This window comes from Carcharhinus amblyrhynchos, chromosome 4 (genome assembly GCF_965287045.1).
Source record: "Carcharhinus amblyrhynchos chromosome 4, sCarAmb.v2.hapA, whole genome shotgun sequence".
Taxonomy (NCBI): domain Eukaryota; kingdom Metazoa; phylum Chordata; class Chondrichthyes; order Carcharhiniformes; family Carcharhinidae; genus Carcharhinus; species Carcharhinus amblyrhynchos.
The window spans coordinates 117,680,387-117,694,256 of record NC_137327.1 but is presented as its reverse complement, the minus strand read 5'-3'; the positions used below and the strand labels follow the sequence as shown (position 1 = coordinate 117,694,256).

At 43.3% G+C, this 13,870-nt stretch overlaps 1 protein-coding gene across 5 annotated transcripts in view; it reads left to right on the top strand.

The window, feature by feature from the left end:
• The window catches only part of mcf2a (MCF.2 cell line derived transforming sequence a), a 163,817-nt gene that overhangs the window by 81,201 nt on the left and 68,746 nt on the right, over nt 1-13,870 (top strand). For all 5 annotated transcript variants that reach the window (XM_080187797.1, XM_080187799.1, XM_080187798.1 and 2 more), the window contains 5 exons: nt 348-497; nt 1,918-2,033; nt 3,237-3,351; nt 5,902-6,021; nt 7,600-7,791. In XM_080187797.1, coding sequence (XP_080043923.1) covers nt 348-497; nt 1,918-2,033; nt 3,237-3,351; nt 5,902-6,021; nt 7,600-7,791 — 693 coding nt within the window. The remainder of the gene's footprint in view (nt 1-347; nt 498-1,917; nt 2,034-3,236; nt 3,352-5,901; nt 6,022-7,599; nt 7,792-13,870) is intronic.

Here is a 13,870-nt window from a genome sequence, read left to right as displayed (position 1 = left end):
CAGTGGTTAGCACTGCTGCCTCACAGCGCCAGGGTCCTGAGTTCAATTCCCAGCTTGGATCACTGTCTGTATGGAATCTGTGTGCTCTCCCCATGTCTGCGTAAGTTTCTTCTGGGTGCTCCAGTTTCCTTCCACAGTCGGAAAGATGTGCTGGTTAAGTGCATTGGCCATGCTAAATTCTCCCTCAGTGTACCTGAAAAGACACTGAAGGGTGGCAACTTGGGAGTTTTCACAGTAACTTCATTGCAATGTTAATATAAGCCTACTTGTGACACTAATAAATAAGCTTTACAAAAAAAAAACTTTAAACTTAACCTTCTTTCACGTGTTGGTGTTCTTGTGTTCAGGCCATTGAGAGCTTTGCTGTAATGGTGAAGGAGATTGCCCAGATGCTGCAGGCATTTGGAACAGATCTAGCAGAGGCTGAACTGCCCGAGGATTTACATTCTGTAGAGGACCTACTTATCGCAAGAACGGAAAAGTACAATCAGTTGAAGGTAAGCTCAGTGCGAACGCTACAATGTTTACCATTCGAGGTACAGCATTCATTCATTGTAGGATTGAGGGGAGATTTGATCAGTACACAAGGAAGAAAGGATTGGAGGCAGTTCAGAGGAGGTTTGCTGGATTCCTAGCTGGAATAGGCAGATTGTCTAATGAGGAAAGGTTGGATAGACTGGGCTTGGAGTTTAGAAAAGTGAGGGGTGACTTGATTGAAGGAAAATAGATCCTGAACAGACTTGACAAGGTGGATGAGGAGGCGATGGCCTAGTGGTAACTCAGCTAATAGGGGTCCAGGTTTAAATCCCACCACTGCAGATGGTGGAATTTGAATTCAATTAAAAATATCTGGAATTCAGAATCTGCTGATAACCATGAAACCATTACTGATTGTTAGAAAAACCCATCTGATTCAGTAATGTCCCCTCCAGGGAAGGAAATTTGCCATCCTTAACTGGTATGGCCTACATGTGACTTCAGAGCCACAGCAATGTGGTTGACTTTCAACTGCCCTCGGGCAACTAGGAATGGGCAATAAATGCGGGCCAGCCAGCGACTCCCCATGTCCCACAAAATGAATAAAACAATGTGGAAATTATGTTTCCTCTTGTGGGTCTGTCCAGAACCAGGGGACATTGTTTTAAAATTAGGTATCACCCTTTTAGGACAGAGCCAAGGAGAATTGTTTTCTCTCTGAGGATAGGTGCTACTTTGGAACTTGCTGCCGTAGAAGGTAGCAGAGGCTGGGTCACTGAATAGTTTTAAGGCGGAGGCAGGTAGATAGATTCTTGTTGGACAAGAGAATCGAAGGTTATCAGAGGTAGATGAGAAAGTGGAATCTGAAACAAACAGATCAGCCATGATCTTATTAAATGGCAGAGCACACGAGGGGCCGAATAGCCTACTTCTGCTCCTATTCTATATATTCATATGAAGCAGAGCTGGGGCTGGGGGGTCTTCCTGTCCTTCTGGTCAACATTTCTGATGTAAAAACAAATGATCTGCATTTATCAGGTCACTGTTTGTGGCAGTTTAATGTACCCAAATTGGCTGCCAGGCTTTCTTACATTTCCAAGGTAAGTCATTGTGTGGAGAGTGCTTCGGGTCATTCTGAGGTCATGAATGACCCTAGAAAAATGCCTGTTATTTCTTTAAGATACTTGGTAATGGTGCACCTTTAAATCTTACATCTTAAACCTACATCATTGACCAAGCTTTATGGCCATCTGCCCTTCTTGTTAGATGGTTCAGTGTTAATTTTATTTTAATAATTACTCCTGTGAAGCACTTTTGGGACCTATGGTTGTGTTAAAGGCACAATTTAAGTGCAGATAGCTACTGATCATTTGTTATAGTGGTTTGAAACTTCTGCCCAGACCCCTTGTTGAGTCAGCTGCTGTTTGTTGTCTTGTACAGAATGACGTCCAAAGGGTGATTAAAGAAGGTGACCTGCTTCTGACCAACCTCATGGAACCTGACAGCAACGCACAGAGTAAAATGGAGAAGGATGGCGATCGAGCGACTGTCAAAAGGTGAGTATGTTAAAGTAACCATTCATTTGATATCACTCACTCTCTGGGAGTCCATTATGGAAAGTGCGCAAAACCGGTTTTCAGGATTTATAGGAACAGGAGGAAGCCATTCAGCCCCTCAAACCTATTCCACCAGTCAGTGAAATAAAGAACAAAGAACAATACAACACTGGAACAGGCCCTTCGACCCTCCAAGCCTACGCCAATCACAATACATGCCTGAACTGAAACCATATGCACGTGCGGAGTTCACATCCTGCCATTCTCATCCTATTCATGTATTCATCTCAATGCCCTTAAATGCGGCAATTGTACCTACTCCCACCAGCTCCCCGGGCGACATATTCCAGACATTCACCACCCTCTGTGTCAAAAAACTCGCCTCGTACATCTCCTCTAAACCTTTCCACACGCACCTTAAACCTATGTCTCCTAGTACTTGATAACAGCTGAAACTTATCCTAACTCGTGGCTCCAACTCCTTTAATGCCCTTATTTTGCAAAAATTGATTACCCTGAGAATTAAAATAACGAGTTGGCTTTTTTTCCACATTTTGCATATGTTTTCTGATTTGTCTCCTCCGAGGCCTGCCTTAAGGTTGTGATCCTTTGACTGAGACTCCACCAGCAGGAAAATGCTTCCTTCCAGCTGCCCTATTAATTCCTGTAAAGCCCAAATACCTTCATCAGATAACCCCTCCGCCATCTAGAATCCAGTCAGACATTTTCTTCGTCATCCCCAGGTATGATTGAAATATGAGAATGTCTTATATTTGATTTACACTTTATGAAATAAGAAAATCCCCCCTTCCCCCAAACAAACACAATGTTTTGCTCATCTGAGTTGGAGATTCATTCATGTTAAATTGGTTTCTGCATGGCAACTTGCCAACCAATCAGCATTCTTTTCTCCTGTAGTATAAATTATTGTGATTGTTTGAAATTTGGTATTCTTGTGTTTGTCCTGATGAGTATGAGACAGAATGATTTAGCAGCATGTCTCTTTTCAGCAAGATTTGAGGAAGGATTTGAAAGATATTTTAATGGGGTTATGTGAAGTAAGGAAGCTCTTTGCAACACATTGCTAGCATTGATTGGTTAGGTTGAATCGGCTGTTTCTGTGCTGTAAAAGATCTGTGTAACTGGGACTGAGTGACATGAGGTGGATTTATTATCTTATAGCACTTCTATTTCTGATCCCAGACTCCTTGCCCAGTTGCACGAGATGGAAACGGCTTTTGACGGCTTTTGGGAAAAGCACCTGCTAAAACTTGAACAGTGTCTCCAGCTCTGGAGATTTGAACAAGCTTTCAAAGAGGTAATTGCCTGATCCTATCATTCTTTCAACAGAGTTGACCATATGTGAAATTCATCAATACGTTTCCACCAAATTCCTCGGGCTAATTCCTCTAACAAGAAGTCTGCTGTGACTCAGTGGGTACCCTGCTCTTCTCTGAGTCAGAAGGTTGTGAGGTCAAGTACCACCCACAAGATGTTATAGAGGTTTACAGCAAGGAAACAGGTCTCAGTTGGTTGTGTATTACCCCACAAAGGATCCCATATGTTGTAGAACTCAGTCCCTGTTATGCTGTGGAGGAAGGTGTGTATCATGGGGCCACGTGTTCAAGATTTTATCCTGTTATCCTTTGATTTCACACCCTTCCTGCCATCCTTTCATATTCGTACAAGAGGAGACGCCAACCACGACAAATGCAATGATTGATAATTGGAATTATTTGTATGAATATTCGCTGTTCTTTTCTGTACATTTATTGGAATAATAACTCTGTACTATGCTAGACTGTTGGGATTTTGTTGCATCTTGCTGTGAATGTAAATGGAAAACTCTTCATAAAATCATGTTTTAAAAAAAAAGAATCTGAAAGGACTGGATGGTCATCAGTCAAAAAAAAACAAGCAGGTTGCACAGGAGATCCCTGAATGCAAATAACTCCCCAACCACTATTCAGTTCTTATCGGTTGGTGGAACAGGCTCAAGAGGCCAAATGGCCTTTTCCTGCTTCTTATGTTCTAAAGACCACACTGTGGTCTTGACTCCCCCTGGGCAGCACCAAGGAATTATGACCAGAATTCTCCCATCCTGCCTGCCACAGGCAGGTTGCGAACAGTGTGAAACCCCAGTGACATTCAGGTGGGAATTCTCAGCCTTGAGACCAGCATGGCCAGAGAATTCCACTCTGTAAGTGTAACATTAACATCCTGAAAGAACTCCTGTTAACCTTCTCAGGGTAATTTTTCCCCTATATGAGATTGTTTCTCTATTTGCTGTTCCTCCCAGGAGATTACCCAGTAGAGGGGGACCTCAGATGTGTCCGGCCATGAGGCAGCAGGAGTGTGGGAATGACCTGTTAGGTTAGATTTCCTCTTCCTGTCTCACATTGTTTGTAGAATCAAAGAAATTTTTACATCATGGAAAGAGACCACTCTGCCCATTGTGAATGTGCCAGCCACAAATTGAGCCACCCCAGCCTAATTCCACTTTACAGCATTTGATCCATGGCCCTGCAGGTTATGGGATTTGAGGTGTATATCCAGATACCTTTGAAGTGAGTTGAGGGTCTGTGCCTCTCCTTTCCCTTTAGGTTGTGAGTTCCAAACCCTTAAACCCTCTGGTGAAAATTCTTTCCTCAACCTTCTACCAATCACTTTAATTCTATGCCCCTAAGTCACTAACCTCTGCTAAAGTAAGCAGGCCCTTCCCATCCATTCTATCCAGGCCCTTAAACAATTTTGTACATCTTAATCTAATTCCCGTCTACGTGCTCTGTTCTAAGGAGAACAATCCCAACCAATCCAATCTTTCCTCAGAGTTGCAATTTTCCAGTCCTGAGTGGCAACATCCTTGTAAATTTCCTCTGGACTCTCTCTAATGCAATAATGTCCTTTCTGTAATGAGGTGATTAGAATTGTACTCAAGCTGTAGCCTATCTGATATTTTTATATACTTCCAGCATAACTTCCCTGTCTTATATTCTATGTCTCAGCTAAGGATTCCCTATGCTGCCTTAATGGCATTATCAAATGGTCTTGCTATGTTCAGGGTCTGTGGACATTCACTCCAAGGTCCCTCACTTCCTCTACAGCTCTCAGTACTCTCCCATTTGTAATCCTTTACCTTGTTTGACCTCCACAAGTGCATCAATCCACACTTCTCTCAGTTAATTCCATTTGCCACTTTTCTGCCCATCTGATCTATCCATTGATTTATTTTTTGCAATCCACAGCTACCCTCCTCACTATCAAACATCTGGCCAATTTTTGAGTCATCTACATCCAAATCATTTAAAAAAGACTCCAAAAGCAGGGGATCTAGTGCTGATCCCTGATGAACCCCATTGGAAACAACCTTCCAATCTCAAAAACATTAAGTTCCTGCAATTGAGCCAATGCAGCACATTGATAAAACAGCCCTAATGCCATAAAGTAGCATATCCTCTTACTTCTTTTTATTTATTAGTCACAAGTAAGGCCAACATTAACATTGCAATGAAGTTACTGTGAAATTCCACAAGTTGCCACATTCTGCTGCCAGTTCAGGTCAATGCACCTAACCAACACATCTTTCTGACTGTGGGAGGAAACCCATGCAAACACAGGGAGAACGTGCAAACTGGACACAGATAGTGACCTAAGCCGGACATTGAGCCTGGGTCCCTGGTGCTGTGAGGCAACAGTGCTAACCACTATGCCACCATGCTGCCCATAATTCATCATGATGCAAGATATATATGAACGGGAAATACTTAACTATTTAAAAATAGGAAAGAATTCTCTAGTTCTCATGTGTAACAGTTTTCACTGGTGGCCTTGTTTTTTGAGTGTGTTCTGTTTTAATTTGCTTCTACAGATAAAGGCAGCCTTGGATTATTTATCAGCTGAGGCAGGATACATGCCAGAAACTGGTGACAGTGTAACCCACACTGAACAATCTCTTCGAGAATTGAGTCAATTTGATGAACAATCTCAGGTAAGGTGATATCATCATACAGAGCCTAACTCTATAAATATTAATGAATAGAAATGAATGAAATTTCTTATAGTGTACAACACAGAGACACACCATTCAGCCCAACCACACAAACTTCCTCCCACCCAACCCTATTATTTAAATAGAGAGAGATTGCAGAATGTCGCAGTACAGAGGGATCTTGATGTTCCGCTACTTGAATCACAAAACATTAGCATGTATGTCCAGCAAGTGACCAGGGAGGCAAATGGAATGCTGGTGTTTATTGCAAGGGGAATGAATTATAAAAGCGGGAAAGTTCTGCTGTAATTATATAGAGCGTTGGTGAGCATCTGGAGCACAGTGTAGAGATTTGATCTCCTGACTTGGAAAAGGACATATTAGCATTGGAAGCAATTCAGAGAAGGTTCACACCACTCATTTCCTGGGACGAAGGGGTTATCTTCGGAAAAGTTGGACAATTGGTCTTTATCGGAGTTTTAAAGAATGAGACAGCTGTCTGAAAATCTGAATTTAGTACATTGATTGCATTCCCCCTAACCATCCAGTTGATTGTCTCTTCACATAAGATCTCCCTGTGATCTGAATTAGGTTGCGCAGGTGAGTTGTCTACTTTTCTTTGATGTAGTGATCAGTTATGGACAGTGATCTTTTACACCTGATCACCAAATTGCTTAGTAAAACAGGATCCTACTCACTTTAATAATCTCAATCCCAATCGATCTGTCTAATATCATCTGCTTTGTTCTGCTAGAATTGGGGTGATGGAAGTGATTCAGCAATAACCTCCGAAAGAGAATTGGATACATACTCAAAGGGTAACAGGTTTGCAAGGCTACAGGGAAAGAGTAGGGGGAGTGGGGCTGAGTGGATAACTCTTTTAAAGAGTCAGTGTAGGTGCAGGAGGTGAATTGGCTCCTCCTATTGCTGTATCACTCTGCGGTCATTCAGAATCGAACAATATTCCATCACTGGGGAAAGATTACATCTCGAATACTGTTTGCAGTTTTGGTCTCCTTACTTAAGGAAGGATATAAATGTGTTGGAGGCAGATCTGAGGAGGTTTACTGGATTGATACCCAGAATGAGCGGGTCATCTTATGAGGAAAGGTGGACAGGCCCACAGGCGTTTAGAGGAGTGAGGGGTGACTTCATTTAAATACATAAGACCCTGAATGGTAACAAGGTGGATGTTGAAAGGATTTTCCTCTTTTGGGTGAGACCAGAACTAGGGGGCACTGTTTTAAAATTTGGGATCACCCTTTTAGGATGGAAATGAAGAAAAATATTTTCTCTCCAAGGACTGTGTGACTTTGGAACTCTCTGCCTCAGAAGGTGGTGGAGACGGGATCACTGAATATTTTAAGGCGGAGGTCGATAGCTTCTTCCGAGGCAAGGGGGTCAAAGGTTATCGGGGGTAGATGGGAATGTGGAACTCAACATAAATAGGTCAGCCATGATCTTATCAAATGGCAGAGCAGGCCCGAGGGGCCAAATGGCCTACATCTGCCCTTATTTGTATGTTCAAGTGTTGTCGATGCTTTCAGATACAAAGTGAATGGAGTGTGTTATTCACAGGAAGTAATTGGGAATGCCCAGGTGCTGATCTCACAAGGAAACCAGTTGATATCCAATCACCATTACGCAGAGGACTTAATCCGGGAGAAATGCAAGGATCTCCGCCACTTCTGTGAAGACTTACTCGATGAAATGAGGAGCAAATACATCACCCTGAACAAATCACTGGAACTGCACACCCAACTGCAGCAGGTAAGCTATCTCAGAGTTCAATTTATTATCACATTTTAGCTTGTTTGTACTAACATCAAAATCTATTGAGTGCCTACAAGTTTACATGCTTGGACTAAGTAGGTGCCATAGAGCCATAGAGGTTTACAGCAAGGAAACAGACCCTTTGGCCCAACTTGTTCATACCTCCCTTTTATTTTAACCAGAAAACAAGTTCCAATTGCCCACATTTGGCCCATATCCCTCTATATCCATCTTACCCATGTAACTGTCTAAATGCTTTCTAAAAGACAAAATTGTACCCACCTCTACTACTGTCCCTGGCAGCTTGTTCCAGACACTCACCACTTCTGAGTGAAAAAACTTCCCCTCTGGACCCTTTTGTATTTTTCCCCTCTCACCTTAAACCTATAGTTCTAGACTCCCCTAACTTTGGGAAAAGATATTGACTATCTACCTTATCAATGCCCCTCATTATTTTATAGATCTCTATAAGATCATCTCTAAATCTCCTATGCTCCAGGGAAAAAAGTCCCAGTCTTTCCAGCCTCTCCATATAATTCAAAACATTAAGTCTTGGTAGCATCCTAGTAAATCTTTTCTGCATTCTTTCTAGTATAATAATATCCGTTCTATAATAGGATGACTAGAACTATACACAGAGGCCTGAGTCTCTGGGTTCAGACTTCAGCTTCACCCTATATCTGCAATAGAACATAGAGGCACAGGAACAGGATAGGCAATTGGCACTGTCCTTTAGAGAAGGAAATCTGCTGTTCTTACCCCTGGTCTGACCTACATGTGACTCCACAACCACAAGAATGTGACTGACTGAGGTACCGTCTGAAATTCTCTGGCCTGCCACTCAAGTTATTTCAAACTGTAAATCATCTCAAAGGAATGGATCTGGACAAACCACCCAACATTGAACTTTGCAATGGGAATTAAAATGGCAAACCCAGCCCTCTCGCCCCGGCAAAGTCCTGCTATCTAACATCTGCGGCTTCTGCTAACATTGGGAGAGCTGTCTCACAGGCTAGTCAAGCAACATCCTGACAAAGTCATTCTCACGGAGTGATACCTTACACATAACACCCAAAGCACCACCGTCATATCACTGGGTTTGTCCTGTTTTACTGGCAGGACAGACCCAGCCAGAGGTCATGGCGGTACAACGTTGTAGAGTTGAGAGGGAATTGCCGTGGCACCAATGGTGGACTCCATGAAGCCTCATAGTACCAGGTCAAACATGGTCAAGGAAATTGGCTGCTGATTAGCACATAACATCCCCCCCCCAACCCCCGGCCCACTCAGCTGATAAATCAGTCCTTCTCCATGCTGACCACCACTTGAAGGAAGCACAAAGGGTGATAAGGGCACAGAATGTACCCTGGACAGTGTATGTCAATGTCCATTGCCAAGAGTGATTCAGTAGCCACTGAGTGAGCTGGCTGCATCCTAGCTGCTAGACTGGATCTACGGCAAGTGGTGAAGGAACCAACAAGAGAGAAAAACATACTAGACCTCATCCTTACTGACCTGCCAGCCACAGATGCATCTGTCTGTGACAGTATTGGTAAGGGACCTCTCCACAGTCTTGCGGAGACAAAGTTCTGTCTTCATATTGAGGATGCCCTCTATCATAGAATCCCTAAAATGCAAAAGGAGGCTATTTGGCCCTTAAAATCTGCACCAACTCACCCTCGCTCACCCCTGTCCCATCTCCTTAACCACCCCCCCAACCCCCCCAACTAATCCCCCAATGCACATTTTTGCAGTGTGGGAGGAAATTGGAGCAAACCCCGCAGACATGAGGAGAATGTGCAAACTGCACGCAGACAATGACCCAAAACTAGAATTGAACCCAGGTCCCTGGCGCTGTGAGGCACCAGTGCCTATCACTGTGCCACCGTGCCGTCCATGTTGGATGGTACTACCCCCGTGCTAAATATGATTGATTTTGAACAGATCTAACAACTCAAAATTGGGCAACTATGAGATGCTGTGAGCCATCAGCAACAGAACCACAATCTGTAACCTCATGGTCTGGCATATCCACCACTCTACCATTAACATCAAGCCAGGAAATTATCCCTGGTTCAATGAAGAGTGCAGAAGGGCATGCCAGGAGCAACACTAAAACTGAGCTGTCAATCTAGTGAAGCCACAACACAGGAATATTTGTGCCAAACAGCATAAGCAGCAAATATGACCACTTAATTCTTTGCTAACAGTCACTGTGCCAACAAATATGCCCTGAGGAATTCAAACAAGTGTTTGTTGTAGTTACAGAGGTATAGTGAGATCAATTCCAAGAATTTTCCTTGCAAAATTCTTTTTGGTATTGTTTCTTTCAATAGTTCAAATTTTTAAAACATTTTTTCTTGGGATGTGGGTACCTCTGGCCATCGCTAGCTGTCCTTGAGAAGGTGATGCTTTGACCTGGATTGTGTCCAACAGGGGCAGCACTGTAGCACAGTGGTTAGCACTGCTGCTTCATCCCGCAAATGACCTGGATTTGATTCCCAGCTTGGGTCATTGTCTGTGTTTGCATGTTCTCCCCATGTCTGTGTGGGTTTTCTCCACATCCAAAGATGTGCTGGTTAGGTACATTGACCCAAACAGGTGCCAGAGTGTGGCGAGTTGGGAATTTCACAGTAACTTCATTGCAGTGTTAGTGTAACCCTTATTTGTGACTAATAAATAAACTTTAACTTTAAGTAATAGACAGAGCTAAGCGACCCCACAACTGATGGATCAGACCTAAGCTCTGCAGTCCTGCCACATTGAGCTGTGAATGGTGGTAGACAATTGAACAACATTGAATACTAAGAGGAGAAAGTCATTAGTGGGCGTGGTCTATAGGCCCCCAAATAATAACTTTGAGGTGGGGCGGGCTGTAAATAAGCAAATAATGGATGCATGCAAAAATGGAACGGCAATAATCATGGGGGATTTTAACCTGCATATTGATTGGTTGACTCAAGTCGGATGTGGTGCACTTGAGGAAGAGTTCTTAGAATGCTGTTGGTATAGTTTCCTCGAACAGAATGTTACAGAACCTACAAGGGAGCGAGTTATCTTGGATCTGGTCCTGTATAATGAGACATGTAGAATTAAAGATCTTCTTGTGAGGGATCCTCTTGGAATGAGTGATCACAATATGGTTGAATTTCTAATACAGATGGAGGGTGAGAAAGTAGAGTCCCAAACCAGGGTCCTCTGCTTGAACAGAGGGAAGTACAATAGGATGAGGGCGGAATTGGCTAATGTAGACTAGGGGGGGCGCAGACTAGTTGGTAGGACAGCTGAGGAATAGTGGAAGATTTTTAAGGAGATTTTTCTCAGTACTCAGCAAAAATATATTCCGGTGATAAAGAAGGAATGTAAGAAAAGGGATAACCAGCCGTGGATAATGAAGGAAATAAAGGAGAGTATTAAATTGAAAACCTATTCGTACAGAGTGGCCAAAACTAGTGGGGAATTAGAAGATTGGGAAAGCTTTAAAAAACAACAAAGAACAACTAAGAAAGCAATAAAGAAAGGAAAGTTAGATTATGAAACTAAACTAGTGCAAAATATAAAAACTGATAGTAAAAGTTTTTCCAAATATATAAAAAGGAAAAGAGTGGCTAAAGTAAATGTTGGACCCTTAGAAGACAAGAAGGGGGATTTAATAATGAGAAATGAGGAAATGGCTGAGGCCTTAAACAAGTTTTTTGTGTCGGTCTTCACGGTAGAGGACACAAATAGCTTACCGAACATTAACGGTCGTGGGACTGTAGGGGGTGAGGTCCTTAAAAAGATTACTATTACTGAAGAGATAGTGCTTGGTAGGCTAATGGGACTAAAGGTAGACAAGTGCCCGGGCCCAGGTGGAATGCATCCCAGGGTGCTGAAAGAAATGGCAGAAGTAATAGCAGATGTGTGAGTTGTAATTTATCAAACTTCGCTGGACTCTGGGGAAGTGCCAGCTCATTGGAAAATAGCTACTGTTACGCCGCTGTTTAAAAAAGGAAGTGGACAAAAGGCGGGTAACTACAGGCTAGTTAGCTTAACGTCTGTAGTTGGGAAAATGCTGGAATCCATCATTAAAGAAGAAATAGCCGGACACCTAGAAAAGAATGGTTCGATCCAGCAGACGCAGCATGGATTCATGAAGGGAAGATCGTGTTTGACAAATTTACTGGATTTTTATGAAGATGTATCGAGTGCAGTTGACAGAGGGGAACTGGTAGATGTGGTGTTTTTAGATTTCCAGAAGGCGTTCAATAAGGTGCTTCACAAAACGTTGCTGCAAAAGATTAAGGTACACGGAGTTGGGGGTAAAGTGTTAGTGTGGATTGAGGATTGGCTATCTAACAGGGAGCAGAGAGTTGGAATCAATGGGTGCTTTTCTGGTTGGCAGTTGGTGACTAATGGCGTGCTGCAGGAATCGGTGCTGGGGCCTCAACTGTTTACCATATACATAGACAACCTGGAGGAGGGGACCGAGTGTAGGGTAACAAAGTTTGCTGATGACACGAAGATGACTGGGAAAGTGAATTGTGTGGAGGACACGAAAAGTCTGCAGAGAAATTTGGATAGGCTAAGTGAGTGGAGCGAGGATCTGGCAGATGGAGTATAATGTTGGCAAGTGTGAGGTTATCCATTTTGGAAGGAATAGTAGTAAAATAGAATATTATTTGAACAGTGAAAAGTTACAACATGCTACTGTGCAGAGGGACCTGGGGGTCCTTGTGCATGAATCGCAAAAACTTAGTGTGCAGGTGCAGCAGGTGATCTAGAAGGCAAATGGAATGTTGGCCTTTATCATGAGGGGGTTAGAATATAAAAGCAGGGAGGTCTTGCTGCAACTGTACAAGGCACTGGTGAGGCTGCAACTAACGTACTGTGTGCAATTTTAGTCCCCTTACTTGCAAAAGGATATATTGGCCTTGGAGGGAGTACAGAGATGGTTCACCAGGTCGATACCAGAGATGAGGGGGTTAGATTATGAGGAGAGATTGAGTAGATTGGGCCTGTACTCGTTGGAGTTTAGAAAGCTGAGGGGCGATCTTATAGAGACATATAAGATAATGAAGGGGCTAGATAGGGTAGAGGCAGATTCTTTCCACTTAGAAAGGAAACAAGAACTAGAGGACACAGCCTCAAAATAAGGGATGGGGGGGGGGGGTCAGTTTAGAACAGAGTTGAGGAGGAACTTCTTCTCTCAGAGGGTAGTGAATCTCTGGAATTCTCTGCCCATTGAAGCGGTGGAGGCTACCTCGTTGAATATGTTTAAGTCACGGTTGGATAAGGGGATTAAGGGTTATGGGGAGCAGGCGAGTAAGTGCAACTGAACCACTTTCAGATCAGCCATGATCTTATTGAATGGCGGGGCAGGCTCGAAGGGCTAGATGGCCTACTCCTGCTCCTATTTCTTATGTTCTTATGTTCTTATTCTTAACTCACTGGAGGAGGCTCCACAAATATCCCCATCCTCAATGATGGAGGAGCCCAGCAATCAGTGCACAAGATAAGGCTAAAACATTTGCAACAATCTCTAGTCAGAAGTGCCGAGTCAATGATCCATCTCAGCCTCCTTCAGAGGATTCCCAGCATCACAGATATCAGTCTCCAACCAATTCAATTCACTCCACATGATATCAAGAAATGGCTCAAGGCAGTAGATGCGACAAAAGCAATGCGTCCTGATAACATTCTGGCAATAGTACTGAAGACTTGTGCTTCAGAAAATGCTGTGCCCCCTAGCCAAGCTCTTCTGGTACAACTACAACACTGTCATCTACCCGATAATGTGGAAAATTGCCCACGTATGTCCTGTACACAGGAAACAGAATGAATCCAACCTGGCCAATTACTACCCAATCAGTTTACTCTCGATAATCAGGAAAGTGATGGAAAGGATCATCAACAGTGCAATCAACCTGCTGAGCAATAACCTGCTCAGTGATGCCCAGTTTGGGTTTTGCCAGGGTCACTCAGCTCCTGACCTCATTACAGGCTTGGTTCAAACATGGTCAAAAGAGCTGGTTGAGTAGCCCTAGTAAAACTGAAGTTAATGGGAATCAGGGGAAATTTCTCTGCCGCTTGGAGT